Source organism: Scardinius erythrophthalmus (assembly GCF_964197995.2).
Source record: "Scardinius erythrophthalmus genome assembly, chromosome: 24".
NCBI classification, from domain to species: Eukaryota; Metazoa; Chordata; class Actinopteri; order Cypriniformes; family Leuciscidae; genus Scardinius; species Scardinius erythrophthalmus.
Window position 1 is genome coordinate 28,254,839 of NC_138244.1, and position 26,128 is coordinate 28,280,966.

General features: G+C 40.5%; 1 protein-coding gene across 1 annotated transcript in view; it reads right to left on the reverse strand.

The window, feature by feature from the left end:
- Positions 1-379: 379 nt before the first annotated feature.
- glg1a (golgi glycoprotein 1a) overlaps positions 380-26,128 on the reverse strand; it is a 43,861-nt gene continuing 18,112 nt past the window's right edge. Inside the window, exons 9-27 of the mRNA XM_081356245.1 lie at positions 23,016-23,137; positions 22,522-22,623; positions 21,718-21,871; positions 20,314-20,451; positions 18,801-18,887; positions 18,607-18,669; positions 16,506-16,619; positions 16,333-16,421; positions 16,084-16,201; positions 15,117-15,209; positions 14,903-15,040; positions 14,298-14,421; positions 9,514-9,656; positions 8,780-8,881; positions 5,999-6,106; positions 5,399-5,519; positions 5,217-5,323; positions 3,127-3,290; positions 380-1,563 (exon numbers count right to left, since the gene is read on the reverse strand). Of these exons, the coding sequence (XP_081212371.1) occupies positions 1,497-1,563; positions 3,127-3,290; positions 5,217-5,323; positions 5,399-5,519; positions 5,999-6,106; positions 8,780-8,881; positions 9,514-9,656; positions 14,298-14,421; positions 14,903-15,040; positions 15,117-15,209; positions 16,084-16,201; positions 16,333-16,421; positions 16,506-16,619; positions 18,607-18,669; positions 18,801-18,887; positions 20,314-20,451; positions 21,718-21,871; positions 22,522-22,623; positions 23,016-23,137 (2,154 nt within the window). The 3' untranslated portion in view covers positions 380-1,496. The remainder of the gene's footprint in view (positions 1,564-3,126; positions 3,291-5,216; positions 5,324-5,398; positions 5,520-5,998; positions 6,107-8,779; positions 8,882-9,513; positions 9,657-14,297; positions 14,422-14,902; positions 15,041-15,116; positions 15,210-16,083; positions 16,202-16,332; positions 16,422-16,505; positions 16,620-18,606; positions 18,670-18,800; positions 18,888-20,313; positions 20,452-21,717; positions 21,872-22,521; positions 22,624-23,015; positions 23,138-26,128) is intronic.

Here is a 26,128-nt window from a genome sequence, read left to right on the forward strand (position 1 = left end):
ATTCATAGATCCATAAAAAATGTGGCACGTCACTGACTCTTCTAAAGAGAGAACCAGAAACTTTGCTGGGAAAAATAGTTTCAGAAGCACACTGGTTCCTTTGAAAGAATAAATACAAACAATTCCCTCCACAAGTACTCATTTTCATCTCACGACAGAGCAGATGTGGCTCCACTGAAGCAGCAACAGAAAAGTGAAACGTTTGTCGTACAAAGTCTAGGTTCAGAAACCGGTTGAAGGGAATGTCGCACCTCAGCGTCAGGCGGCGCCTCGACACTCCTGACCTTTACTGTGTGAAGAGGAGGAGGACATATAAGACACTCACACACACCACAAGCACGCCAATCCCACAAGTTTAAACAGGACAAAATACAGCAGATACAAACCATCAGATCAATTTTATTAACAACGGTCCAATTCGACTTGTACAGAACAAAACATGAAAAATGGCCAAAGAAAAGCGCAGTTATTGTGTTATATCTGTATAGTACACGGCTTGATCAGATTCCAGGAGAAACACTTTCAGAATAAATTTGTGCACGGAAAGGAAGTACAAAAACAGTCCGGCATTTATCATTTGATCATTTCTATGTCATATATCAGCTTGACAGACAGAAAGCATTGGTTGTGAATGATGGCGGTGAGCAGATGAAATACACTCACACGTTTTCCAGTAATAACTCGTTCAAAAATAATGTAAAAACAAACAAAAATTTGACCAAAAAAAAAAAAACAACTGCACCCAGTGCCGACAGCCATCGACAGAAAACCACCTTATAATTGATACAAACTACTTGCAAACGAATATGAACTTGAGATTGGCTTGGTCAGATACTTTTTAATACATTTTTAAATCAAAATTAAGCTTTTTTTTTAAGTATCTGATCAAGTTGATCAAAATTAAGCTAAATTAGTATTACTATTATTGGTTAAGTGCTCAAAAAATGGCTTAGTTTTTATTTATTTTTTTGATTTTAGGGTGAAATATGAACCAGACACGCATTTATAAATTAAATATTACCAAAAGTAGCTGTTTATTTCTAATGTCGAGTCCAAACGGACAATGGTTCAAATGAATATCTAATACACAAACAGCACAGCTCAAGTAATTTGTATCAATATAAACCAATTAAAACCAGTTTGTTGAAAGAGATGATTTACAGACGGAGGAGATGACGGACCTTGTTTCCCATGCTGCGAGTGGACAAAACAACAACCGAACTAGTACATGGAAGAAGAATGAAAGCGTACAGGATCAATTTCCTCATCTTTGCAGGAAACCCGATCACAGTCATGAACTGAAGCGTTTATAAGCATGAGGATGAAAAGCACGTGAAGCTAGAAAGCCATCGAGCGCGACATCTTTTGATTTAAAGAACTTTGCCAATGTGGATACATTCAATGTATGGCCTGGAAATTATCTTTAAAAACGTCATGCAGAAACATACTAGAGCACAAGCCATTTGATGTGGTCTGAATAAAAGTGGCTATTTTTGTTAGTGAATAAGAATGTATCCTTTCCTGTCCTTGATTTTAGGAGCAACCCATGGCTGAGCAAGTCTTCTGCAAAGAAAAGAAGAAATGCCAAAGTTAAGGCAGAGTTTGCGAGACCCACAATCCTCTAGTAAAAGCACTGAGCTATTTACAGTACGGACAGTACAGCATTATGACATGAGTTCAGATTATTAAAGCACAGCTTGAATGCACAAACACTATAACCAAAGTCCACTTTAATGTCATTTTGTACAAAAGCATACAAATATAACAATAATACAAAAGCCAAATTAATGTAAAAGGCAGAGATGCACAGGGACTCTAGGGGTTACGGCTCTTTTGCGGTTTTAATAGTGTGTCGTCTCTCCAAAGAGTGAACTTTACTGTCAATGGGGAACAAATATGGGGGTTTATGCATTAAAGCCTTCAGTGATTCAGGGAAAGGAGTTTCGAAGCTATGAATCCAGTCAACTTATTCGACAATAACTGGTGTTTAGTTTCAGTACATGAGAAAAACCCAATAGTTCTTTATGCATCACAAAAGAAACAGAAGAAAAACCAATGGCTGCGAATGATAAAGCTGAAACTGTGGCGATTATGGACGGCACTGAGCTTTACATGTTTCCAAACCACAGAAGAGATGGACCGACTGTCAAGAAAGCTTATTTCAAAATATTGTACGAAACACAGTGTGTTTAAAACCAACAATTCCCCCCAAACCGGCCTAGACGTGTCTGGAAACCCAGTGACATACGAGCAGGGCATCAGAGAATGATCCAAAGATGTGATTAAATGACATCTACAATGTGTGTGAATCGCCAAAACCGTCACTTTGATTGACAGAAAACTCTGTTAATGTCCGAATGGCACAGTGGAAACATGAATGGAGTGGCTCATGATATAAACACAGTCCGGAGTCACCCGTCGCCCTCAGGCTTAACATCTGGATCGTTATCATCCACGGTCTACATCTCGCGGCTCAGTTTAGACCAGAACTCTTCATGACACAGAAACCCTCCCCTCGTGAGATAAACCAATGACAGAATACGCACATATTTATAGCCCCCGCTGCAAAGAAAAGACTCAAAGAAACAAGAAGCCCATGATAAAACCAAAAAACATCAGTCCCTGTCACACAAACGACACAAGCTCTCTCACTCGGACGGGCAAGAAGGCACAAACACGCATTCATTCGATCGCTCCATCTTCATCAGTGTGCACATCTTCAGTAGCTGGAGGCGAAGACCGCTCACCGTCCCGGCCGACCGAAGGAGATCAAGAGCCAAACCTCCTGCGCATCCAAAACACCAACAATAAATAAAAAAGTTCAGCTGGAGAGCGAAACCAAGTCTCTGTGACGTTAGTTGATGAAGCCGATGGAGTCGGGCGTCCGGTGGAGGCGCTCGCGGGGTGGACTCGGAGAAGCAGGAGACGACGAGGACAAGCACAGTCAGGGGAAAGAGAGTGTGTGTAGCAATTAAAACTGGGTCCCCATGTGGCCGTCGGTGTAAATGCGCACACACTCACACACACACACCGCACGAGTCTGCCCCCCCCCCCCGTCACCCAGTGTCCTCCCCCGGCCCGGGACGGGGACGAGTGTGTGTCTGGGCCATGGTCCGATCCCTCTACCTGTTCTTCAGCTCCTGCGTCACACGCTTGGTGATGCGGCCGCACAGCAGACCCATGAGGAACAGCAGCAACACACACACCGCTAGCATGCTCAGGATGTAGCCCTTAGCTGGAGACGTGAACACCTGACCCGCCAGGTCGGAGAACCCTTCTGCTGGAGCCACCTGTGGAGGACAAGAGGAACAACAGTGTGTGTGTGTGTGGGAGAAAATCATGCAAACTAAACTCGGGTGCAGTGTGTGTGAGAATGTGCATGTGTGTGTGTGTGTGTGCGAATGTATGAAAATAACATCGAAACTTGTCTAAAGGTCGTCAGTTCCCTTCAGAGATACAGTAATATAAAACACCAGCGCCACATTTTGACTTTGAAACATGTTTATTCAGTGATGTCAAAGCCTTTTAGAAAATCTATTTGTGGCGGCGGTGTTGATATTGTGAACCAATGTGTGGGAAACACTAATATAATTTGACAGCTATCAGTTATAGTTTAACCTCTTCACCGTCAGGCTCAGTAACACACACACACATCTGTGTATCACCAGTGAACAGTGAAAAGACCCTCTCAAACAGTGTCGTGCCGCGTTCGCAACGTTGTTTAAGCCATATACACTGGTATTGCGGTATATTAAAAATTCATATCATCACAGAAATAAACACCGGTATTCGGTATGAACCGGTAAACCGCCCAGCACTATCTTAAACTACATCTAAACGACCCACAAAATATGGCATCTGCTATATTTATGCAGAGTACATTCCTTCAAGAAATTCAAAGAGCGTGAATGTGTACGCTTCATAAACCGTTCTTCAATGTGACAATGTACACAATATTTTAGACGTATATTCAGATTCATTTTTTATTGTCCTTGATAGAGGGAATTTGCTGGACCAGGAGCAACATCCAGCACACATAATGTGCACATACACACAGAATACACACATACACAAAAATGGCGTATGCATAATTTTATGTAATATTTAATGTAAAATGCTTATGCACTATTTACGAGTGACTGACAGAAGGTTTACACACAAATTGAGTCGCATGAGGCTCGTTGTTTGTAAAATTATTCTTGAGTAATTGTAACACTGGATTGAGTTCAGCAACTTCAAGATTTATGTAATTTGTTAGTAAAATCCTGCTTGCGTTAATCGTCACATTGGATCGAATGCAACAATTTTTGTAAGATTTGTGCAAACTATTTGTAGAAACATTCAACTGTCGCATTTACTGAAGATGTTCAGATGTAAAACGCAACACTCGAAAATGTGGACCTAAATTTGCATATTGATTTAAATGCAGAAACAAGAGTAAGAATTGCGTATTTGTCCATAAAATCTCTTGAATTGAACGCAAAAATTCATGCAAGATTTTCTAGGTAAATTATGCCTAGGCGACATTTTCTTTTTTTATTGGGCGTAAAATGCTAATAGTGAATGAGCGCGAGCGTGAGTCCTATTCACGAGTGACTGAAATTCACTACAAACCCGAGTGTGTTTGTGAATCTGGAGGAGAGTTTTCAGGAAGCTCCAATTTATGTGCAAATAACTGTACGTTTATGGATATTTTATTAATGAAGTTTACCGTTCGTACAATTATTCGAGAAAAATGTTGCATTGGATTCAGTTTTATGTAATTAGTTTGTAAAACCTTGCTTGAGTAATTGTCACACCGCATTGAATGCAACAATTCTCTGACGATTTGAGCTAATTATCCGTATAAACATCTTTACAAACACTTGCATTTATGCACAATTTGTTTTAATGTAAATTGCTTGTTAAACCATTCGGATGTAAATTCGGCGAATTGATTAAAATTCAGAATAAGATGTGTGTAAATTCTTCTCTTTTTGTATTAAATGCAATAATTTACGCAAGACAGTCGTTCAGAGAATCGTTCTGAGGAAATGTTTTGCTAAGAATGGTTATATACAAACCTCATAATTCATGCAAAGCAGCTTTATCATTAATCCACAAACAGCGCTCTTAGAAGGCAGAATTGATCATATGGAGTAATACTATCGTTCCGCCTCTGACGGCCAGGTGTCGGTTGTGTGTGGTGGTGTGTGTGTGACCATGGGATTGTTCACCTTAGCAGCGTAACTCCACATGTCGATGCGGTCCTGTAACCTCTTCTTGCACTCGGGCTGGAGCCTCACACGCTTGTCCTGGAGAGCCTCCATCAGACAGGACATCTCTGCACAAACACAGGGCGCAGGGGTTAATATCTGTACGGCTCAATGAGCCTCAAACCCCTCCCAGAATGACTCACGTCGTCCTCTTCCGGGCGGGATCGCAGCACACTGGTGTTTGATGTCCAGCGCACAGGCTGTGTGAAGAACCGGATCCACAAAGATATCAGCCTTGCTCTCCTTCAGGATGTTCAGCACCTCCTACAGCGTCACACACACCGCAACATCTCATCAGGGCCATGAAAACACTGGGGGTGCATAAACTCTAAAAATGTGCATTAAAACGATGACATGCGCATAAACACAATTACCAAATAAACCCCTTGATGTGCAAAAAACAAAACAAAACAAAAAACACATGACTTTTCCTCAGCAGAGTCTGTGATTGGATAACTGGAGTAACAAGCGGACCAATGGCGTTGCAGCATCTCAGATGTTGGTTTGGTGTTTCTGAAGCGCCGGAGTCAAATTATTATCTTTGTAAAGAAACCTTATGGCTGAACCGGCTACTCTCTGCTGTCTCAGACGATGACATCACTTCCTGTCGGCCACTGTAACTTCTGCTGGTTGCGATTCACAACCTCACCACTAGATGCCGCTAAAACTCTCACACTGCACCTTCAAATTTGCATCTTTGGATGGAAACATCTAGTAAAGTTTCAGAGTCGAAGCAGTCTTGCCTTTTTACAGCCCTCATGGTTGATCTTCAGCAGGTTGTATTTTAAACACTCCTCCACCTGACCCGTCTGCTCCTGCGCCGCCACCTCCTCCGCACAGAGCCGCGGGATCTGGACACACACACACGAGTGATTCAGGAGCAGAAAGTGTGTGTGTAGGTCAGGTTAAGGTGTGTAAGGTTATGAAGGTTTGTAAGGTGTGTGTGTGCGTGTGCGTGTGTGTGTGTGTAAGGTCACCCCCTCACTGCACTGGAGCTGCAGCTGTGGTGTGTGTGTGTGTGTGTGTGTGTGTGTGTGTGTGTGTGTGTGTGTGTGTGTGTGTGTGTGTGTGTGTGTGTGTGTGTGTGTGTGTGTAAGGTAGTGGTGCAACGGATCATCATTGATCCGTGATCCGTTCGGATCAATATCTTCGGTTCGGCACACACGTGATCCGCGGATTAATTTATGGAAAAAAAAAGTTGTGCACATGTTCAGTCCACACACAGCGTGGTCATGGCGAGCGGAGGAATGGAGGAGCTTGAACGCTCCGTGTCATTTAAATCCCCTGTATGGGAGCATTTTGGCTTCCCTGGAACACGCGTCTATTTCGCTTCAAACGCTCGCTTTATCATTATACGCGCGCGGCGCGTCCTATTCGCTTTGGACGCGCGAAAGGATTCAAACTGTTCAAGCATCGAACTAGACGCGAATTTGACTCTCTATTCGCGTTTGGTGTGAACCATAGACTGTAAAAAAAACATGAACGCAGCAAAATGAACAGGCTGCGATGTATGCTGGAATGTGTGTGTGTGTGTGTGTCAGACAGAGAGAGAGAGAGGGAGAGAGGCACGGGCGCGATCGAACACACACACACACACACACACACACACACACACACACACACACACGCTGTTTAAAAGCAAAAATTATCTCATCTTTTGGACATATTCATTATATTGCATTGGTTTTCATTTCTTGTCCTCAAACAGAGTAATCTGTTTATTTTGAAGTTACACATTCTACTTTGATTAAAAAAGAAAATCAAATGTGTTTTTAATGGTAGTATAATTTTATACAGAAATAAATGATTTATAATTCAGATGAGAATAATGTTAAAGTTAATTAGAATTTTAAGGAAACAAATATATTGATCTGAAATATAGCAAATTAATTTTAAATTCATTCAGGTTACCAAACATATCTCGAGGTCTTTTGAATAAAGGCTGGCAGTCTTTCATTATCAGCTGTTGTTGTGGACTATATACTGGAGAAGTATTTGTTCTCCATTTGAGTGAGATGTTTTTATGTGGCTAATTGAGCAAAGTGCTTCCATATATTTTATTATTATTAGTATTAGTTCAAGAATAAAATAAAAATATCGGATTGATATCGGTATCGGCAAATAGCCAAAGCTGCGGCATCGGTATCGTATCGGAAGTGAAAAAGTGGTATCGGGACATCCGTGGAAACACATCAAGCATGGCCACGCATTTGAAGCGACATCACCCGGTGTTTCGCTGACAGGAGTGAAAACGAAGGCTGCTCAACGTTCATCAGACCGGGCTAAAACCATCACAAACGCTATCAGTGTGTTTATAGTCACGCTTCATGGAATGAACCCGTCGCGCACCCACTGTTGATTTTATATATTTTAATTTAATATTTTAAAAATGTTAATAAACAAAAAGACAAAACTTGTGTTTATTTGTCTTGTCTTTTTTTTTTCTTTTTTTTGCTGATCCGAGAAATGATCCGAACCGTGAGTTTTTTGATCTGTTGCACCCCTAGTGTAAGGTCACCTCCTCACTGCACTGGAGCTGCAGCTGTGGTGTGTGTGTGTGTGTGTGTGTGTGTGTGTGTGTGTGTGTGTGTGTGTGTGTGTGTGTGAAAGGTCACCTCCTCACTGCACTGGAGCTGCAGCTGTGGTATGTGTGTGTGTGTGTGTGTGTGTGTGTGTGTGTGTGTGTGTGTGTGTGTGTGTGAGAAAGGTCACCTCCTCACTGCACTGGAGCTGCAGCTGTGGTATGTGTGTGTGTGTGTGTGTGTGTGTGTGTGTGTGTGTGAGTGTGTGTGTGTGTGTGTGTGTGTGTGTAAGGTGTGTGAAAGGTCACCTCCTCACTGCACTGGAGCTGCAGCTGTGGTGTGTGTGTGTGTGTGTGTGTGTGTGTGTGTGTGTGTGTGTGTGTGTGTGTGTGTGTGTGTGTGTGTGTGTGTGTGTGTGTGTGTGAAAGGTCACCTCCTCACTGCACTGGAGCTGCAGCTGTGGTATGTGTGTGTGTGTGTGTGTGTGTGTGTGTGTGTGTGTGTGTGAGAAAGGTCACCTCCTCACTGCACTGGAGCTGCAGCTGTGGTATGTGTGTGTGTGTGTGTGTGTGTGTGTGAGTGTGTGTGTGTGTGTGTGTGTGTGTGTGTGTGTGTGTGAGTGTGTGTGTGTGTGTGTGTGTGTGTGTGTAAGGTGTGTGAAAGGTCACCTCCTCACTGCACTGGAGCTGCAGCTGTGGTGTGTGTGTGTGTGTGTGTGTGTGTGTGTGTGTGTGTGTGTGTGTAAGGTGTGTGAAAGGTCACCTCCTCACTGCACTGGAGCTGCAGCTGTGGTGTGTGTGTGTGTGTGTGTGTGTGTGTGTGTAAGGTGTGTGTAAGGTCACCTCCTCACTGCACTGGAGCTGCAGCTGTGGTGTGTGTGTGTGTGTGTGTGTGTGTGTGTGTAAGGTGTGTGTAAGGTCACCTCCTCACTGCACTGGAGCTGCAGCTGTGGTGTGTGTGTGTGTGTGTGTGTGTGTGTGTGTAAGGTGTGTGTAAGGTCACCTCCTCACTGCACTGGAGCTGCAGCTGTGGGTCGAGCCTGTAGTCGAGCGCTGACTCCTGCAGAATCACACTGATCTGACCCTCACAGTCCGGAGAGAGACGCTGCGCACACACACACACACACTCTTACATGAGTCCTGCTCAGTGTTGGGTAACTCTAAAAGGTAATTAATTACTAGTTACTAATTACCTTGTCAACAGTGTAATTAGATTACTGTACTAATTACTCTCTATAAGTATTTAATTACCAATTACTTTCTAAACCCAATATCAACCTCAGCCTGCTGAATAATACAGGGATAGACATGAAATGTTTGAAATGAATTACACTTAAACTGCCCAAACAATTTAAAGAAGGCTACATAAACACTCTTTAACATCAGACAACACATTTTGATGTTAAACCCACTATTGTTTTATATAGAATTGTTCTAGTTTACAGGCCGATCTCACGGCATTTCATGGGTATTTTACAAGATGGCTAATTCGTCCGAATGCGAGTGAGATCGCATGATTTAGCCACCGCGTGAAACGCATTCGAACTGCCGTGAGATCGGATTGGTCTATACACAGTGTTTAGCTCAATTACTTCAGAAGTAACTAATTAAATTACAGAAAAATAAGAGTAATCCCTTACTTTACTTTTTCGAGGGACAAGTAATTAAATTAGAGTGACTAATTGCTCAGTGATTAGTTCCAGCCGTCACTGGTCCAGCTGCGTCACACACACACACCTGGTCTGCGTATTTGAGTTTGAGGCAGGAGATGACCTGGCCCTCCAGCTCGTTGTCGTCTTTGGCTTTGTTGAGAATGTTCTGGCAGAACTTGGGGATGTCCGCTTTACAGGCCTTCCTCAGCACCGGGTTCAGGCGGTAGTCTAAACACAAGAGACGGAGTCACACCGTGTCCTAACCAGACGCGTCAATCAAAACCCACAGCCAATCAGAGCAGTGTGTGGGCGGAGTCTCAGCACAGCACCAGAGAGTCATCTCGACGGCACTCGCAAGGAAACGGATCAGCAGCAACATAATCAAATTCACAGATATTACACCATTTAAACATTATTAAAAATACATCGGCTGCTGAGTTACTAAAACAATCTTTGTCAAAGAATACACTTGTGTGTTCACAGTTTGAACGTTCTTGTTTCCATTTGTTAAATTTAAAGATCTGAGGTGAATTATCCATTGTTGCTTTTACAGCCACAAAGCTGGAGCACTAAATGATATTCAGAGTCACATGACACGCTTTTAACATTAAATAAAGCACATAAACAGCACCTGAGATTATCATCGACACACTTTGTGTTTGTTGTTCCAGCGCGCCGTCGCGGCTGGTTAGGACAAACACTCAAAACAACCTTTTATCGTGTGTCGCGTGTAGTTAGGACACGGTGTTACTGACGGAGCGAGGCTCTGGGATTTAGAGCATCAGGCGCTTTACACGAATAAAGTAAAACTGCCGTCTCATTACTTTTCATACCAATAATGGCACAAATTCCAATTGTGACGCTCTTCAAAGGGGACAATTTCAACCCGTTCTCAAGTATGGTGGAGAAAAGGTTAGGGGTGTAACGATATTCGAACCGAACCGAAAAACCGCGATACACCACCAACGATACGAATCGCGATACTCTCATGGCGTACCGAACACGCCCGCCCCGCCCCCATTGGACCTCATGTCTTGTGTACACAACGAATACAGCGTTGTTGCCTAACCACCATTAACCACATTTAATCGCAATAAGCTCAGTGTTTTGTTACTTTCGATAATAAGCAAGGTGTAATCTTTCAGATTCTGTCTATTTGATCACGAAATTCAAACATTAAATGTCGTTTTGGCGCTCTTTGATGTGGCGTGACCGGCTCCTCATTTAAAGCGGCAGCGCGGAGCGCGAGTAAACGCGAGCATCTCTTCCTCAGTTACAGAATAAACATGAATGGACACCTGAAGGTATGTTGAAAGATACAGTATACTTACTGAAAGGCATCATAACTCGTGTAATCGCTAAGTCAGTGTTTCAACGGCGGAAATACGTCAAAATGACAGCAACTGTGTAAATTATTATATTTCAATAATAAATTAGAGTAAAAACATTATGTTAATGTAAAAACTGCCTTATGTACAGTTTACATGTTTTCATACAATTTGTTACTTGAGTGTTGATTATTATTATTATTATATCTAAAAATAAATAGCAACTGAATTTAGGCTAAAAATCTAGGCTCTGTTGTTAAGCTTTAATGTTATAGTAATGTGAAAGTAAGGGCTCCTATATAGTTTACAGCATTAGCAGATATTTTTTTTCCTCACGAGACGTTTACTTGTAATTGAATTAATTTAAAGACAAGGAAACGATTTGTTAATTAAAGCACTGTTTAAAAAAAAAAAAAGCAATTTTAGCTTTCTAAACCCCCCACCCCACCTAAATGAACCGAACCGAGACGTCAAAACCGTGGGACGTACCGAACCGTCAGTTTTGTGTATCGTTACACCCCTAGAAAAGGTACATTACAGTTACACATGCTACTGTACGGACAATGATCACACAGACATTTCCTTTTCATTTCTAGGATAAAACCATGTGGAATGTTTATTAATAAAGAGAAAACCTTTAGTTACGACCTTGCCGGCGTCTATTGAGAGAAATCGTAATTCAGGCAAAATCTACAATCCTGTTACAGGGTTCGTACAGATACTGTCAAATTACATTTCAGGACTGTTAAGGACTGTTCAAGCACTACTTTTTGTGGTTTTCAAGGACTACAATAAGAGATCGCACTCATCAAACAATATATTTATCATCTTTCAAATTATAAAAAAGGTAAATAGTCAAATTAAAATAAACTAATAAAACAAAAGGGTACAAGTGCACAGAGGTGGGTAGTAACGAAGTACATTTACTTGGTTACATTTACTTGAGTACTTTTTTAGAAAAATTGTACTTTTAAGAGTAGATTTGAATGTGGGTACTTTTTACTTTTACTCGAGTACATTTCTAATGAAAAAACTGTACTTTTACTTCGTTACATTGGGCCACGTTCCTCTCGTTACTTTATTTTAATGCAATATGTGTTGTTAAATGCGTAGTTTATTCCAAGCGCGCTGTATCTTTTTTCTGGACTTGAGCGATGCTCAATTCACAAATGAATGACTCTTTTGAGTCGATTCTGTTCAAAGACTTCAAACAAGTTGGCAGATCTGTCTAAATCGGTTCGCGAATCAGTTTGAATGATCTGTTCAGTTCCTGCACGCACTGAATCATCTGAAGCCCTTTCAATTCACACTCGACTCGGAGTCGTAACAGGAAGATTTAAGCACATCAAGAGCGTTAGATGAAGTGGCAGAGGACCGACAGTAGCTACTAGCTACAGTCAAGTGAGGGCAAATCTTCAAATGCATCAACTTTTTGCCAGCGATAAAGATCTTTATTAGTTGAACATCTTCGTAAGCTGTCTGTGAATGAATGATTCCACAGGACGATATATTCGATTTCATTTCACTCAGGTAATACATTTTAAAACCAAACAGATTACTACGCCACGATACTAGAAAGTATGACATTACCCGTTTTTTGGACATATAAATTAATTTACATTAAATAAAGCTACCATTGTTAATGAACACCCGCCATCCCGCGGTAGTTTGTGTGTATTGTTGCGCAGTGGCGTGCGAACTCGACTTGAAAACGAATGCCTTTGCCTGCCGTTGACAGTTAACCAGTTTAAACATGCTTGCAGAAATATACATTTGATTATATTTTTGGAGAACAGTCAGAAGAAGAACCGTCGATGTACTTTTTTTTTTTTGTGTGTGTGTGCAGATGTTCAGTAGCAGTCATGAGCGCGAGCACATGTGAAGAGTTTTTAACTCTTCTCTGTAAATACCTTTGAATGCAACACTGCAGATTCATTTTATTTCGACATTGTCTAATAATCCAAATGTAGTTGTATAAGTTAATATTATACAAACCAGAGGACAGGCAATGATTTGAGCTATACAGATGGCAGAAATAATGCTTATGTCTCTCTTCTGTTTTTGTTGCAAAGATAGCTGATAATAATAGTCATTTAAATAAACAAAATCTAAATATATCATTTTATATATAGCCTACGACTTCAGAGGCAAAAGCCTGTAAGTACCATCTGAAATTTTCTTCTAAAAGAGCATTTTTATCAAGCTTGTATGTTTATCTTCACACTTAAATGGCAATGAAAAGTAGCCTACCTATTAATTGTCATTAAAGTGAAATTACTAACCTTAAATATACGAGCTTGATACAAATGATTGTTTTAGAAGAAAATTTCAGATGGCACTCAGAGGCTTTTGCATCATGAAGTCTTCATATATGTATATTGTTTTGGTTGTTGTTGTTGTGTTTCCTTGCCTTCCTACTATGTAAAGCGACCTTGGGTTTGAGAAAGGCGCTATATAAAATAAACTTTATATATATATATATATATATATATATATATATATATATATATATATATATATATATAGAGGCCTATATGATCCGAAGTAACTAGTTACTCACTACTTGAGTAGTTTTTTCATTGGATACTTTTTTACTCTTACTCAAGTAACTATTAAGATTATTACTTTTACTTTTACTTTGAGTAAATATTTCTATAAGTACTTGTACTTTTACTTGAGTACAGTTTTTGGGTACTCTACCCACCTCTGCAAGTGCAGCAGAAGCAATGACTGGTAACTTTAACCACTGAAAGGACACCTTGACAAAGATATTTCCTCATTCACACTAATTTTCCTCCCATGAATATATGATTGACCTGAAGATGCATCCTATACTTGGATATTTAAATGGGATATTTGTATTTATATTATAAATATGTATAGATATTGGCTACATCTATATCAGACGAGCTGCAGCATTCATTTTGAGCGTATTATATCTAAACATAAATAGCAACTAAATTTAATAATTTGGGCTCTGTTAATTTCAACCTTTTAATTATAAAAAATTATATTATAATTTATTTAAACATGTACACATTTGTTAAAAAAAACTGTTTAGTTTAAAAAAAAGAAAAAAGCATTTTGTGTTTAGTTTTCGTCCCCCTGCTGTACGAACCGTGACTTCAATCCCGAGGTATGGACCGAATGAACCGTCATGTGTGTGTACCGTAACACCCCTAGCACACACACACACACACACACACTACTATGGTAAATAATGCAGCAGCCATCCCTCCAGCACAGCAGGGGGCAGCGTCGCTCCTGAACCCAGGAACAGCTCGCCAGGGTGGACGACGTGCAGGTCAACAGTAGGTCGTCTGCGTATAGTTATGGTTGCAAACTCTCTCTCCATCTCCTTACACTTACATTTTGAGTGTTCAAAATCTCTATTGATATCACACATTATTTTGCCCATGATAATGTAGTAAACATCTGCATTAATGAAGCTCCTTCCCTGTTTCGCCACCTCTTATTTTAAGCGAGTGATTAAAGTAACCCTATGTCTTGTGTGTGTGTGTGTGTGTGTGTGTGTGTGTACCTGTGTTCTGGGTGATCTGTCTCTTGGTGATCATCTGTTTGCATTTAGGGTCCATGGTCTCGCTGTTCTTGTTTTGCTTCAGACACTGTAACATGTTCTTGGCATCAGTCTCGCTGCAGAAACGCTGGAGGACAGAACAGAACAAAGCCACCGTTCAGTTTGAAGGGCTTATAACAGGGTTTCTGCAGCGTTATTAAAATAAAATCTAAGGCCTGCACAAATAAAATCAATGCTTTATAAGTTGGGTAGAGCAAGATCTGTAGTAACATTTAAACCATAAATGACTGTAAATAACACAATTTAAACTTAAGTTTTTTTTTTTTAAATGACACCTAACATTTCAGCCTTTAAACCATTTAAAATTAAAACTGACTAAAGTTAGATTCATTAAATATATATAAATTATATATATATATTAATTATATAAATACAAATATATATAAAATCCTAAATGTTTAGATAGTTTGAATGCGTATTAGGCCATATTACGATTTCTGCTTTCTCTTCATCTCCAAAGGAGCTCTTGAAATGATTAAGACTTGTCTATGTTTTCCTGGCCGTAAATGCGCTGAGACTGTGTGTGTGTGTGAGATGAGGCTGGTCACCCGGATCATCTGCTTGCAGACCCTCATGAGCTGGAAGTCGAGCTCGGGGTCCATCATCTCGGTCTCCTGCAGTCTGAACACCTTCTGGTGGCACTGCTGGGTCAGGTGCTTCTTGTTCTCCTTCAGACACTCGATCACCTGAGCACACACACACACAGATGAGTATGCGGTTGCAGGTAAAGTGATGATGATGATGATGATGATGAAGGTTTACCTGAGCGTTCCCGAACACCACGTTCTGGCAGTGCTGCTTGATGTCCTGACGACAGCTCTCGTACAGATCCGGCTCCAGACGAATGTCCTCCGACTGACACACACACACACACACACACACACACACATCAGAGCTCTAACCACACACTTCAGACCTACACATTATATCTGTTCAAATGTGGTTTATAGGGCTGTATGGAATGCGTATTTTTTCTCCCCCATTTAAATTTTTTGGACTCATTTTAACCGTTAAATTAAATTTCAGCAATCAAAAAGCACATGTAACTACATTAATTCATGAAATAATTTACCAACAATTTATTACAAGTTTAATAAATTATGTTTAGGGCCCTATGAAATTAATTGTTTTCTCTTTAACACAAATTAAGTTTTAAGTTTTTTCCAAATTCTGTGTTTTCTGTTTAAAGTTTTCTGGAGTCCTTTTCATTTCTATGAAATGTTTTTTGTGTATTTTAATTTTTCTGGCAATCAAATGAAGGCATAAAACATTAATTTATCTTTTAATCATGAAATTAAATTCTTTTTGTCAAAGTTGTGCACAACAGAGCTTTACTGTTCAAATTAAAACAGATGAAAAATTGTGATTATTCCTTAATTTATTCACTGATGTTGTTGATGTTATAATTCACATAGGGAAATATTCCTTATTCCTTATGTTTTAATAATAAATTATAATTAGTGTTAATATAATTCTGTCGTAATTTCTTCAAGTTAAACCGAACTTTTATTTTGACAGGTTGCCGTGAAGAGCTTTGAGTTTCTGTGTTTATGATATATTAATGCTGGTGAAGCGACTCTGGAGAATGTTCTTGTCAAAAAAGTAACATTTCTGTGAATTTCCACGTTATACAGTAAATTCTGTTTTGACGACAGATTTCCCCACCGCTGAACTCATCGGCTCTAGTGTGAGGTGCGTGTTAGTGTGAGGTGTGTGTGAGTGCACTGACCATCTCCAGTTCCTCCACGCGCAGCTGCTTTCGGCACTTCATGGAGACGCGCTGCTCTTTGACCTCCTGTAACGTGTCGTTCCTCACGGTGGTACTCAGACAGATCACCACATCCACCCTGAGGACACACACACACCCCCTCAGGACCTTCCCATCATGCTTCAGTGTTCACAGTTACCTCTACAAGAGCTTGTGTAGCTCATGTGACCAATATGACAAGCAAGCACAACAGCCGTGCCATGCGCTCACTTCTTCTTGATGTTGGGACACAGTTTGAGCACGTCCTCCTTGCAGGCCATCTTGAACTTGTAGGAGAAGCGGAAGTCCTTCATCTGGATCTGAGGATGAGGAGGAGAAACGGACGGTTGACAGAACTGTAGTGACAGAAAGAAGAAGAGCGAGTGTGTGATCGGCAGACGCACCAGCTGGAAGTGTGTGACTCCCACGGCACACTTCTCATTCATTTCCTTCTGGTGTTTATTGGCAACGAGACACTCCATCAGGTCCCCGGTGTCGATCTGGTTATCAGCCACGTCCTGCGGGAGACACAGAAGAAGAATGTTAACTTGTAATATTTCTAAGTAAAATATAATTAGCACACTGGGTATAATACTCAGTTGTTTGAGAGATCTCTCTCTGAAAAGACAGGTTGTGAAGGATCAAGGTCTGAGTCTAGATCAGTGGTTGCACAGAGAAAATTACTTCACACTTTGCGGATGGTAACAATTTTTTTAATAATCCATTTGACATAGCTCAAATTTAATGATTTTTTGTTAATGTTGCTTATAAATTGGCTGATAATGTTCCTATTGGTACTGGCGAACCCTTGGATTATATATATCAGGACATTTTCACCTATTATCTCTATTTTTAAGTCACCTGAGAAACAGGAAATAAGTGAAATTATTGATGAATTAAAAATATCTTCAGCGGGTCATGATAATATTTCTGTGTTTCTTGTCAGACCGGTGAAATGTTCAATATTGCACCACTTGCCAGAAGATTTAAAAACAGCAAAACTCATTCCTCTGTTTAAAGCAGATGATCCACAATGTTAGAACAACTACAGACCTACATCTATTTTTCCATGTTTCTCAAAACTTTGAGAGAATTGTATATAAACAGATTATTTTTCATCTAGATTCAAATCTCATTCTTTATGAACATCAGTTTGGTTTCCGTAAAATCCCTCTACTTATGTGTCTTTGCTTCACCAGAATGACAAGGTTACCCTTGCACGTGAAAACCATGAATTTACATGTAGTATTTTTATAGATCTGTCAAAAGCTTTTGATAAAGTTAATTATTTCATTTTATTGGAAAAGCTGTATAAATATGGTTTTGCTGACGATACAACGTTAGTTTTCTCTCATTCAAATTTTAATCTATTGATTAAGAATGTAAATGCTAGTTTAATTGGTTACGCTAATTGGTTTAATTTAAATAAATTATCTTAAAATATTAATAAATCTCATTTTATTATTTTTAGTGGTAAAGAAAATGATAACTTAAGGATTTATCCAAAATTACAAATAGGAGTTTGTGTTGACGAGAGGCTGAGTTGGAGGGAACACGCAGACTATGTGAAAATGCATAAATCTACCGGTATAATAAGGAGAGTTAGGCATCTTGTTACTACAGAATGTCTTCTTACGCTTTACTATAGTTTAATTTATCCATATCTCTCATATTGCCATATTGTTTGGGCATGCACTTTTCCTACTACTATATAAAAAAAATATATATATATATCCTTTACGTTTTGTTTGGATTGCAACCCGATCAAATGCATCACCTGTGCCTTTCAGAAACTTTTATACATTTATATATTTGTTATTATAGTTTAGCTCTTTCTTTAATTTTAAAGTTTCTTTTGTTCCTTGTTGTTTAAGGGGAGGCTTTAAATAAACCCTTTTGGGTTTCTGCCTCTCCCTGCACAGCATTTGCATTGTATTTTCTTGCTCTAATTGTATATATTTAACATTTGTGCAAATAAAATGAAACTAAAGTAAAACTAAAGTCTAAGGATACAGATATTAATCTGGCTATTATACAGCTGCTTATCAGATCTGAGCTAAGTTCCTCTTTTCACAGTGTTATCGCATCGAAGCAGACACACACATCTCTATCTTCATGTTTCACACTCTGAGGTGTTAGCCTCAAGATGTTGAGCTAAGATTCGTTTACTGACTAAGATTCTGTATTCTGAGACATCGGAAACTTACAGACTTTTGCCCTCATCTAAACAGCGAGTACAAAAGTTTACCCATAAGTCAATCAGCTACATTAGAGGCATTAAGATCAATAAAAGAAAAGTATTAAACATACATTTCAAATGATAATAATGGTAAACACATCAAAATTACAGTAATGAGAAACATCAACATGATGATGATTTCTTAAAATATGATGATGACATTTGATTAAATGATATTTAAGATCTAAATGATTAAATGATAAAACAGGAGAAGAAAAAAGATATATTTCAAGCTTATGATTGATCAGTATTGCTCTGAGACTCACGTGACAGTAGGACTGGATCACGGGCTCACAGGCTCGGATCAACAACGCCTCGATCTGAATGTCCTGGAAAAGCAGACGCACAGAAATCAGTCCAGACCCACGTGACGTCTCGCTCGCAACACTATATAGATTTATACATCCATATATTGATATATTTTAGATATTTCAGAGCTAAACAGCACATCTTTCTGTACCTCGGACTCCAGTTCTGTGAGGTTTCCCACCACTTCCCTGCATTCAGGGATCAGATCCTCTAAATGATCCTGCAGGCACTCCAGTTCCTGACACACACACACACACACTAACATTGAGTAGGGTTCAATTCTGTGAATTTAACATTCAAACTGTTTCCACAGATGGCAACATCAGGGAATAAAGAACATGAGCTGGTGTCCCATGAGCATTACAGCAACCCTCTACACTGAGTACATGCACTCGAGTTTCACAAGAGCCGACTAAAAATGTCTAACTCAATTACTGTCGATTAGTCATGCAATTTACCAGCCATTGGCTAATTAGATGCAAAACACAATTTTAGCACAGATATAAGTTAAACATTCAAGCGCAAGACGACATGAAAGATAACTCTCGTGTGCTGTGTGAGAAGTTGTGTGTGTAACTGCACATCAGACACACACTGGAGCTCTTTCACGTCTTCTTGTGCTTGGACAATTTCATTCAGAATATCCGTCTTGGCGAGTATCCTAGTAAACATAGTTAGTTATGTGTTAACTAAACACAAATAATCGAGAACTGAAACGCACGTACAGTATTCGTGTGCTGGATCAGTGTATTCGCTCTTAAAGTGACAGCAGCCTAACACTCCTGCAGTGTCTGTGTGTTTAATGTAGATCAAACTCACTGCTCTTGACTGAATAACTTCTGTACTTTAATAAAGATTGATCTATATGTAACTGATACAGTGAGGACTATGCCGTGCTATTTTACATGTTATATGATCAACTCATTTTCATGTTCATTAAGTCCTGACTGTATTGTGTGAGAACTTAAAGGAACATGCCGACTTTTTGGGACTTTAGCTTATTCACCGTATCCCTCCGCCCAAGTAGCAGTGCTTCGCCCTCTGAGAATATAGTTCCCAGTGTGTATACGGTTAGAAGATGGCTGTGTCTCATGTGACCTTGTTATTCGTACACGCTGTGACTATACAAATCACAACATGTAAATAGGAAAATGTTGGCGTTATTTTGCCACTTATTGGGAGCAGTATGCTAGCTGGAGCCATTTACCTCCAGTGTTTGTGCTAAGCTAGGCTAGCGGTGGGTGCGTCAGACAGAGTTACGGCACGCACTGAGATGAGAAGGGTGTGTGGACTTATCTAACTCTGGGGGATACGGGGAATAAGCTAAAGTCCCAAAAAGTCGGTGTGTCCCTTAAATGTAGGGTAGATGTTCAGCCTTGTTACTTGCAACCCTGTTACCCACTCTGCTGTAGTTTTCTTAAAAACACACTTTAGGAAATTAACAAGTGTAACTTATAAGTTAGAAGTGTATGTAGATGTTTATAGCTAGGATGTGCATTTTGACACGTCCTAAGTTTTAGCAACGGCTGCAAAAAATGCAAACCTCATAAAATGAACAGAAAAACAAAACCACTGAGCATTTTTAAGAAAACGTTGTATGTGAAAGTGAGTTGCAGTGTGAACTGAGTGCAGTAATGATGTGTGTTTAATGATGTGTGTTTAACCTGTCCAGCTTCAGTCTTCTCACTGCACCACTTCCCCAGGTCCGTCATACAGCGATGCTGAAGATCCGGGTCCAGCTTCACATCCAGAGCCCGCTGGTGCAGGATCCTCTGAACCTCAGTCTTACAGTCCCGGGACAACTGCAGACCGACTGAAGCGTTAGCACACACGCGCTCTCACACACACACACACACACACACTCTCTCTCTCTCTCTCTCTCACACACACACACACACACACACACACACACACACACACACACACACACACACACACACACACACACACACACACACACACACACACACACACACACACACACACACACACACACACACACACACACACACACACACACACACACACACACACACACACACACACACACACACACACACACACACACTCTCTCTCTCTCTCTCTCTCTCTCTCTCTCTCTCTCTCTCTCTCTCTCTCTCTCTCTCTCTCTCTCTCTCTCTCTCACACACACACACACACACACTGGTGCAGGATCCTCTGAACCTCAGTCTTACAGTCCCGGGACAACTGCAGACCGACTGAAGCGTTAGCACACGCTCTCACACACACACACCCAACCCTTCAATCTCTCACACACACACAAAGCTAACAAACACGCCCACAACCCTTCAATCACAGCAATCTGTGTGTGTGTGACACATTACCATGGAAATCATTAAATCACAATGTCTGTTTTTAGATTAGTCTGTAAAGAAATCTCCCAAGTCCCTCATCATTGGAGTGAATTTCCTGTCAATCGCTACCAATCATTAAAAGCCCACGGCATCATTACAGTGATTTCAGTGTCGGTAAAGGAAGACTTTGATTTGTCCCTGATAGTTTTGCTGAAAGCGTGTGTGTGTAGCTTAAGCATGTTTACTCTCAGAGTGAATGAACATCGCCAGGCCTGGCAAGAACATAACTCGTCATGTCACAACTAAATATATAGAGATTTTATATTTTCTGCACAGAGACATTATTTTTGTATTTTTATATTAAAATCAGCTTAAATGGCAATACAAATAAGCATGAAGTATAAACATGCACATATATATACACACACACACGTTTATACACTTCATGCTTATTTGTATTGCCTTTCATAACGCTGAGAATTAAGGAAGGGTGCTTAATTTACATGAAAATAATGCATCAGTGCATAAAATGGTACAAAGCAGGCTAAACTGTTTAAATGCTAAATGTTCTTGACAGGTTTGTGAGATTCAGCACTTTAAAGAAATCAGATATACTTACATACAAACTCACTTCCGAACTGACTTCAGAAGTGTCTGATGAAGCCTACGGTTACATTGAGGATAAGCTATTGCTGAAGGTTCTCAGTGTGCTATAGTCTGATAATGCAGTGTGCGAGTGTGTGTTGCTCGTACCCGTCGCCCCTGCATCTCGGTGCGGTACGCGTGCCGGTACAGACAGGAGAAGATGGCTCCGGGAGGCATGAACTCACTCGTCTCGTTCCAGCCGTGAGTGTGACAGATGCGGGCCGCGTCGTTCTGACACTTCTTGTACAGGATGGGGTCCAGTCTGTAAACAGAACCGCAGGAAACAACACGCGTTCAGTTATATGACAGATATATCAACAAGAACTCTCAAAAGGAACAAATCTCATGTTTTTGACAATGTTCTGACATAAAATTAACCTTCACTCGGACCTTCTCAACAAACTAAAGCAATACCAAACCAAACAAAATACCAAAAGAAAAAAGACAACAAACCAAAACCTCCTCAAAACAAACCATAATAAAAAAACAAAACAACTTCAGAACACAGATCTGAATGTTCGCTGTGATCGGACGCATCAAAGGTTTAATAGACAGAAGAATCACTGTCATTTAGGAATAAGATCAACATCTTTTAACAATTAATCGTGCAGTTCCAGTTAAACTTACTGGCATTATCAAATATTGCCAGCGTAATATTTAGCCATTTCTCCAATTTGTGCTCAATCGTGTTACCACATGATTCTCTCATTACAAACAAGTAACATTCCTTAAAACTGTGGCACACAGAAAGTCACATTACTCAATTCTTTTGAAAAAGACAAATAAGGAAGTACTTGAAGAGTATGTGAAACAAAAAGTAAGTTTTGGTCACTGGATTTTGTTTAATTAAAATTGTGGAATTTAGTAAAAAAAAGAAAAAAAGAAAAACGACTCTATAGTTTTGCGACTCACTTCCAGTCTCTGGAGATGAAGTACTGCAGCTCCAACAGTCTGTGTTCACAGTCTTCAACCATCTTATCAGTGTAGAGATGCTCCATCAGACAGGACAGGATCCTACACACACACACACACACACACACACACACACACACACACACACACACACAGTCTTGACAAAATACCCCTGTTCAGGCTGGACTACACACTTCACCTTTAATGTTTCTATTTCTGCACACTCAAATATGAACAAACACACAGAAACAAGGTCGAATGTAAAGATCAATCAACACTGGAAAGTTTATGGTAAAACTGGTTGGCTCAGATTTAAAACAATGAGCTCTTCAGTGCCTGAGGCAACAGAACAGGCCTTGCTACAGAAACACAAATATGCCAAACGTCCCTGATATATTAATAAAAGCACTCATTTGTTCCATTTATTGTTCCGTAAAGGAGGAGTACGTGACTCGCTTGACCTCGGATGAGCTTGTCATCTCAAACACACTCACATGGGGTCTCCGTTTCGGATGTGTTTGCAGGCGGTCTGGATGACGGACTCGCAGGCCTCGTTCAGAGCCCGATCGATGCGGTAGTCGGCCCCGGGGTCCGTTTCCTGAATCAGTGTCTGGAGCTGAGGGACACACACAGTTACGAGAGTCATTCATCAGCCGCTGCATTATTCAACATGAATGAGTCTCTCACGACTTTACTCATGATTTAAAAGAATTCAGCCTGGGTTCATTCATCAGGAACTACTGAAACACAGTAAACGCACACAATTATCTTCAGATTTTTCAGCCTCTTGGTGAGATTTATTATTACAGCTTTTATGCATGTTTTTATCCGAAAAATCTATATTTTGAATAAGCAGCCACAGCAAAGTATATTAAAAATGTTTAATGCAATTGTAAAAATTACAATGTAGATGTTTTGTATTAGTTTAGCAAAGAAAAAAAAGGTACATTTTTTTTTTACACGTCTTATATCCATCCCCTATATCCACTCTATCCACCCTTATACCCCCCATCCTATATCCACCCTTATACCCCTCCTATATCCAGCCCATATCCAGCACCATATCCATCCCTATATCCACCCTTATATCCACCCTATTTCCCACTCTTATACCCCCTCCTATATCCACTCTTAATCCACCCTATATACATTCCTATAGCACCCTTATACCCCCTCCTATTCCATCCCATATCCATCCCTATATCCACTCTTATATCCATTCCTATATCCACCCTTATACCCCCTCCTATATCCACTCATATATCCACTCCATCCCCCTATATCCACTCCTATATACCCCCTCCTATTCCACCCCCATATACTCTTATATCCACTCCATATCCACTCCTATATCCATCCCCATATCCACCCCTATATCCACTCCTATATACCCCCCTCCTATATCCACCCCTATATCCACTCTTATATGCACCCTATATCCATTCCCTATCCACCCTTATATTCCACTCCCATATCCATCCCTATATCCACTCTTATATCCATTCCTATATTCCATTTCTATATCCACCCCTTATATCCACTCATATATCCACTCCTATATCCACCCCCATATCCACTCTTATATCCACTCCATATCCCCTCCCTATATTCACCCCTATATCCACTCCTATATACCCCCTCCTATATCCACCCCTATATCCACTCTTATATGCACCCTATATCCATTCCTATAGCCACCCTTATACCCCCTCCTATATCCAGCCCCATATCCATCCTATAATCCATTCATATCCCTCCTATATCCACCCTTATACCCCCTCCTATATCCACCCTATATCCATTCCTATATCCACCCCTTATATCCACTCATAAATCCACTCCTATATCCACCCCCATATCCACTCTTATATCCACTCCATATCCCTCCCTATATTCACCCCTATATCCACTCCTATATACCCCCTCCTATATCCACCCCTATATCCACTCTTATATGCACCCTATATCCATTCCTATAGCCACCCTTCCTATATCCACTCTTATATCCATTCCTATATCCACCCTTATACCCCCTCCTATATCCACCCCTTATATCCACCCTTATACCCCCTCCTATATCCACCCCTTATATCCACCCCTTATATCCACCCTTATACCCCCTCCTATATCCACCCCCATATCCACTCCATATCCCTCCCTATATTCACCCCTATATCCACTCCTATATACCCCCTCCTATATCCACCCCCATATCCACTCTTATATCCACCCTATATCCACTCCATATCCACCCCCATATCCACTCCTATATCCACTCCTATATACCCCCTCCTATATCCACCCCCATATCCACTCTTATATCCACCCTATATCCACTCCATATCCACCCCCATATCCACTCCTATATACCCCCTCCTATATCCACTCTTATATGCACCCTATATCCATTCCTATATCCACCCTTATATCCACTCCCATATCCACCCCATATCCATCCTATATCCACTCCATATCCACTCTCTCTTATATGCACCCTATATCCATTCCTATATCCACCCTTATATCCACTCCCATATCCACCCCATATCCATCCTATATCCACTCCATATCCACTCTTATATCCACCCCCATATCCACTCTTATATCCACCCCCATATCCACTCTCATATCCACTCCTATACCCACTCTTATATCCACCCCCATATCCACTCTCATATCCACTCCTATATCCACCCCCATGTCCCTCCCTATATTCACCCCTATCCACTCCTATATACCCCCTCATATCCATCCCTATATCCACTCTTATATCCACTCTTATATCCACCCTATATCCACTCTTATATGCACCCTATATCCATTCCCATATCCACCCCATATCCACTCCATATCCACTCCTATATCCACTCTTATATCCACTCCTATATCCACCCTTATATCCACTCCCATATCCACCCAATATCCATCCCTATATCCACCCTTATATCCACCCCTATATCCACTCGATACCTACTCCTATATCCATCCCTATATCCACTCCTATATCCACCCCATATCCATCCCTATATCCACTCCTATAACCACCCGATACCTACTCCTATATCCATCCCTATATCCACTCCTATATCCATCCCTATTATCCACTCCTATATCCACCCCATACCCATTCCTATATCCACCCCATATCCATCCCTATATCCATCCTATATCCACCCCATACCCATTCCTATATCCACTCCTATATCCATCCCTATTATCCACTCCTATATCCACCCAATACCCATTCCTATATTCACTCCTACATCCACCCCATATCCATCCTATATCCACCCCTATATACCCCCTCATATCCATCCCTATATCCACTCTTATATCCACCCTATATCCACTCTTATATGCACCCTATATCCATTCCCATATCCACCCCATATCCATCCTATATCCACTCCATATCCACTCCTCTATCCACTCTTATATCCACTCCCATATCCACCCAATATCCATCCCTATATCCACTCCTATATCCACTCCCATATCCATCCCTATATCCACTCCTATATCCACCCGATACCTACTCCTATATCCATCCCTATATCCATTCCTATATCCATCCCTATATCCACTCCTATATCCACCCGATACCTAC